Raw genomic sequence first — 6,000 nt, forward strand, 5'->3', positions numbered from 1 at the left:
TCTGAGCACTGGGTTAGATACAAGTTTACTAAATCGAGCACAGTCTCTGTCCTACATGGGGTTCACGATCTATCTTATCCCCATTTTCAGTTGGAGATAAGAACATCGAGGCCCATAGAGGTTATGTGAGTTTTCCAAGGTCACACAACAGGCTAGTGGCAGAGTTGGAACTAGAACCTGGGTCTCCAGATTACTAGTCCTTTATTCTTTCCACTAGGCCGTATCGCTTCCTGTTGGTAAAATTATTAGCGAGAGCCAAAGGAAAGTTAGTCAAGCATCACTTTTATAAGTCCTGTCATCATCAATACATCTTCATTAGCGGTCCTCTATTAATGATATCATTGTTCCTTAATCGACAAGGCTATCCGATCTACTTGTAGGGGAATCCCTGGATCGTAGGACTCTATCCAAACATACGCACGGCAGCACAGAGTTAACCAACCCAACCGGAAGGACAAGGAACACGAAAACCACAAGCACCAAAATTGAGCCCACACACAACTGAGCTCACGCACAACCACCCAAACTGAGCCACAGGTATCTTTTTTTAAAGCATTTAGCCTCAATGTTTAAACAAAGAGCAAGGGATTTACATTCGACCTCACTGCCACAGTGCTGCAACCTAGTTTTTGGCTCTCGGGAGCCAAAAGTCGTGGCAGATACGGGTAAAAACGCCTGTAAAAATGCAGTTAATTGATTTGAAAGGTGAGAAATGAATCCAGTGGTGATTAATAGACTGAGGAAGTTGAGACTGTTAAACCACATCATCAAGAAATTAGTATGGAACTGGGAGTCAGAAGACCTGGATTTCCATCTGGTCTCTTCCACTTGCCTGCTTTATGTCCAAAGGCAAATCACTTAACTTTGTTGCCTCAGTTTCCTCATCTGTAAAATTATCTCCCTCCCTCTTTAACTGTGAGCCCTGGGTAGGAGGGGGACTACGTCCAATCTGATTAACCACCCCAGGTCTTGGTGCGGTATTTGACCCATAGCAATCATTACAAGGTAACCATTTTGAGGACTAATTGATTAACTGATGAAAACCTTCCAGTCATATTGGGAGATAAACAGTAGCTGATCAGACTTGTGTCCTTTTCATTCTGTGGGTAGAGAAAGTTGTAAAAGCAAAATGTGCCTTCTTGCATCCTATGTGAACGGCGATTATCGGGCGGGGGGGGCGGCGTTATCTGGCAATTAGCGATATGGGGTGAAATCATCATTCTCTAGACCTCCGATAGCCAGGGGTATCAATCTACCAGCTAGAGAACCAAGACAGTTAGATAGTAGTAGTAGTAATAGTAGTAGTAGTAGTAGTAGTAGTAGTAGTAGTAGTAGTAGTAGTAGAAGTAGAGACAGCGGCATGTATTGTGTGCCCATTTTGGGCAGTGCGCTATACTCGGTGCTTTCCCTGCTCAACCAGCAGCTTAAAATCTTATGGGAGAGTTAAATAATAATAATAATAATAATAATAATGGCATTTGTTAAGCACTTACTATGTGCAAAGCACTGTTCTAAGCACTGGGGAGGTTACAAGGTGAACAGGTTGTCCCGCGGGGGGCTCGCAGTCTTAATCCCCATTTTCCAGATGAGGGAACTGAGGCCCAGAGAAGTGAAGTGACTTGCCCAAAGTCACACAGCTGACAGTTGGTGGAGCCGGGATTTGAACCCATGACCTCTGACTCCAAAGCCGTACAAATGAGTCAAAATAAGGACCCAGAGCAGCCATGTGTACATGAGTGACCCACAGGGAGTAAATGAATTTCTAAGTGATAGATCTCCTCCCATCTCCCAAGAGAAGAGGAAAATCCTTACCTTTCTGTAGACCAGCATATTGGGCGACTCATCAGCTATCCCATTGCTGCTCTGCCCATAATTATTCCCCTGGGCCATGCCCCCCTCCAAATCGGATCCGCTCTTTGAAGCTGGAACGATCCTGTCGCCCCTGGGAGAGGAGAGAGAGTTCAGTGGAACATTTTGGCACCACCCCCAAGTGAAAGCCATTAACGGGGTAGAGCATTAATAGACTTTCTTTTTCTTCTTCTTTATAGTAGTTGTTGAGCACTTGCTATGTGCCAGGCACTGTACTAAGCGCCGGGGTAGAGACAAGCTAATCAGATGGGACCCAGTCTATGTCCCACATGCGGTTCACAGGTTTAACCCCCATTTTTACAGATGAAGCAACTGAGGCACCGTGAAGTGACTTGCCCGAGGTCACACAGCAGACCTGTGGCAGAGGCGGGATTAGAACCCAGCTCCTGCTTGCTCCCTGGCCCGGGTTCTATCTTCTAGGCCACACTGCATCTCTCTTCATTTTCACGGGAGCCTCTACCCCTGGCTCTAAAAAGGTACCCCGGAGAATAATAATAATAATAACGATGGTATTTGTTAAGCGCTTACTATGTACACTGTTCTAAGCGCTGGGGAGGTTACAAGGTGATCAGGTTGTCCCACAGGGGGCTCACCGTTTTTTAATCCCCATTTTACAGATGAGGTAACTGAGGCCCAGAGAAGTGAAGTGACTTGCCCAAAGTCACACAGCTGACAGTCGGCGGAGCCGGGATTTGAACCCCTGACCTCTGACCCCAAAGCCCGTGCTCTTTCCACTGAGCCACGCTGTTTCTCCTTGAACTTGAGAAGAGGAGGGGAGGGGATGTCAGGGAGGAGAAAGGGAAGAGAGGAGGGTGAAAGACTGAGAGTTGACTATTTTCAAGGATAAACTCTCTTCTGCGAGACCTATAGGTTGGTTCACTGTTCCACTATTTGAACCGAGGTTTGAGCCCACGTGGTCTGAATTGGTTTTGCTGGCTCGCTTGCTTTTTCAGAAGAACCATTTGCGAGGAAGAGCTGGGTCTCCCATTCCATCCTAAAGCCGCGACTTTCCCAATCCAACTTTTTACCCCTGTTTCCAATCCCGGGAGAAACGGTGGCTCGCGAAATCCCGATCTTCCTGGGCACACCTTGGCAACCGGCTTTGAAACCCGCCAGCTCCCCTGAGCCGGGAGGCCCTGCGTTCATTCACTCAATCGTATTTACTGAGCGGTTACTGTGTGCAGAGCACTGTACTAAGCGCTCCTCGGTGACCTCGGGGATTGGCAAAAAGGCAGCGTGTTCCCACCCGGTACTGTTCCTTGAACTTGGAGGGTGGTTGTTCTCTGCCGTCTCCGCGACAAACACCAGGACTTGTTCTGGCTGGGGGGTCGGGGGTCAGGGGTCGTAGAAGGGCTCCCCTCTCCGCCAACCACCGGGGAAGTTCTCTGCAGCAGCCTTTCCCGCCCAGTTGGAGGAGGGAGGAGGAAGAGGAGGAGAAGGAAGAAGAGGTGAGGGAAGAGGAGGAAGAGGTGGTGGAAGAGGGGAAGGAAGAAGAGGTGAGGGAGGAGGAGGAGGAGGGGAAGGAAAAAGAGGTGAGAGAGGAGGAGGAAGAGGTGGAGGGGGGAAGTAAAAAGAGGTGATGGAGGAAGAGGAGGAGGAGGAGGGGAAGGAAAAAGAGGTGAGAGGAGAAGGAGGAGGTGGAGGGGGGAAGGAAAAAGAGGTGAGGGAGAAGGAGGAGGAAGAGGTGCGGGGAAGGAAGAAGAGGTGAGGGAGGAAGAGGAGGAGAAGGAGGAGGAGGAGGTGGAAGAGGAGGGAAGGAAGAAAAAATGAGGGAGGAGAAGGAAAAAGAGGTAGAGGAAGGGAAAGAAGAAAAGAGGAGGAGGAGGGGGAAGAAGAGATGGAGGAGGTGAAGGGGAAGGAAAGAGAGGTGAGGGAGGAGGGGGAAGTGGGGAAGGGAGAGGGGAAGGTGGGGAAGGGAGAGGCGAAGGGGAAGGAGAAGGAAGAGAGGATGGAGAAGGGAAAGGTGGAGAAGGGGAAGGAGGAGAAGGGAAAGGTGGAGAAGGCGCAGGAGGAGAAGGGGAAGGGGAAAAAGGGGAAGGAGGAGAAGAGAAGGGGCAGGAGGAAAAGGGGAAGGAAGAGGAGGAGCAGGAGGAAGGAGGCCGAGGGGTGGGGATCCCCCCGCCACCCAACCGAGGAGCCCCGCTGGGTGGTGTGGTGTGGTGTGGTGTGGTGTGGTGTGGTGGTGTGGTGTGGTGTGGTGTGGTGTGGTGTGGTGTGGTGTGGTGGTGTGGTGTGGTGTGGTGTGGTGTGGTGTGGTGTGGTGTGGTGTGGTGTGGTGTGGGCTCCCCGAGGCCGCCCGTGGCGGGACGGGACTGGGAAGGGGGGGGAGGGGCGTCTGCGCCAATGTCCCCCCCCACCCCGGCCCGGACAGACCCCCCCCACCCCAGGCCGGGCCGGACAGACCTCCCCCCCGCACCCCGGGCCAGACAGGCCAGAGGCCGGACAGGGCCCCCCCCAAGGCCGGGCCGGACAGGACCCCCCCGTCCGGGCCAGACAGGCCAGAGGCCGGACAGACCATCCCCCCAGGCCGGACCGGACAGGAACCCCCCCGGGCCAGACAGAGCAGAGGCCAGACAGAGCCCCCCCGGGCCGGGCCAGACAGAGCAGAGGCCGGACAGACCCCCCCCCCCCCCGCCCCCCAGGCCGGCCGGACAGACCCCAGGCCGGACAGACCCCACCAAGGCCGGGCCGGCGGCCACCTTCAGCACCGCGGCCAGCGGGGAAGGGGGAGGAGGAGGGGGAGGAGGAGGAGCAGGGAGGAGGAGGGGGAGGAGGGGGAGGAGGAGGAGGAGGAGCAGGGGTCGGTTGTCCGGTCCGGGCCCGGGGGTCCCCGCTCCCCCCATCCCCGCCCCCTCCCCCCCCCCCCCCCCGCGCGAGGGCTCACCTGTGCTCGGCCTGAGGGCAGCGGGGGGTCGGTCGGGGGGGGGGCCCGGTCCGCGGGGGGGCCGGTCAGCCGTCAGCGGGCGGGGGAGCCGGCCCGGGGAGCCGCATCCCCCGGCACCCCCGGGGACACCGGCCGCCGGCCACCGGGGCCGCCCCGCTCCCTCCGGACGGCGGGGCCCGGCCCGGCCCGGGAGGGGCCCGGGAGGGCCACGGGAGGACGAGGGCGAGGGCGAGGCAGGCGAGGGCGAGGGCGAGGCGGACGAGGAGGAGCAGGGGGCGCGTGCCCGAGCAGGACTTGGAGGCGCGTGCCCGAGGAGGGGGAGGAGGAGGAGGAGGAGGGAAGGAGGAGGAGGAGGCGCGTGCCCGAAGGGGAGGGGGCGGAGGAGGAGGAGGAGGCGCGTGCCCGAAGTGGGGGGCGGGGGGGGGGGGGCGGAGAGGATGGGGAGGGTCCGGGCACGTGGAGGAGCCCAACGGCCGCCGCCGCCGCCGCCGCCCTCCTCCCTCTCTCCCTCCTCCTCCTCCTCCTCCTCCTCGTCATCGGCATCGGCATCACGGGGTTGGTGAAGGGCTTCCTCGGTGCCCAGCGCTGCTCTAAGCGCTGGGCCCAGCAGCCTCCTCCTTCTCCTCCTCCTCCTCCTTTCCACCGGTCATCATCATCATCATCATCATCATTATCATCATCCTCGTCATAGGCATCATCATCATCGTTATCATCATGGTCATCACCATCTTCATCATCATCATGGGGTTGGTGAGGGGCTTCCTCCGTGCCCACCGCTGCTCTAAGCGCTGGGCCGAGCAGGCCTCAGCCTCCTCCTCCTCCTCCTCCTCCTCCTCTCCACCGGTCATCATCATCATTATCATCATCATCATCGTTATCATCATCGTCATCACCATCTTCATCATCATCATGGGGTTGGTGAGGGGCTTCCTCCGTGCCCACCGCTGCTCTAAGCGCTGGGCCGAGCAGGCCTCAGCCTCCTCCTCCTCCTCCTCCTCTCCACCCGTCATCATCATCATTATCATCGTCGTCATCATCATCTTCGTTATTATCACCATCATCTCAATATTATCATCATCATTATCGTCATCGTCGTTATCATCGTCATCATCAGCATTATTATTATCATCATCGTTATCATTATCATAATCATTATCATCATCACCATCATTATTATCATCGTCGTCTTCATCATCATTATTATCATCATCTCAATATCATTATTATCATCATCATCATCATCGTCA

The 6,000-nt window shown here is 55.6% G+C and overlaps 1 protein-coding gene across 5 annotated transcripts in view; it reads right to left on the minus strand.

Moving 5' to 3' along the window:
• Window positions 1-4,840, minus strand: part of RGS7 (regulator of G protein signaling 7) — a 143,751-nt gene extending 138,911 nt beyond the window's left edge. For 4 of the 5 annotated variants that reach the window (XM_038760827.1, XM_038760826.1, XM_038760823.1 and 1 more), the window contains exons 1-2: window positions 4,754-4,839; window positions 1,813-1,942 (exon numbers count right to left, since the gene is read on the minus strand). In XM_038760827.1, coding sequence (XP_038616755.1) covers window positions 1,813-1,890 — 78 coding nt within the window. In that variant the 5' untranslated portion in view covers window positions 1,891-1,942; window positions 4,754-4,839. Of the gene's footprint in view, window positions 1-1,812; window positions 1,943-4,753 lie in introns of all 5 variants that reach the window. The other variant, XM_038760825.1, reaches the window with a different exon arrangement.
• Between the last annotated feature and the right edge of the window lie 1,160 nt (window positions 4,841-6,000).

Source organism: Tachyglossus aculeatus, chromosome 19, assembly GCF_015852505.1.
Source record: "Tachyglossus aculeatus isolate mTacAcu1 chromosome 19, mTacAcu1.pri, whole genome shotgun sequence".
NCBI classification, from domain to species: domain Eukaryota; kingdom Metazoa; phylum Chordata; class Mammalia; order Monotremata; family Tachyglossidae; genus Tachyglossus; species Tachyglossus aculeatus.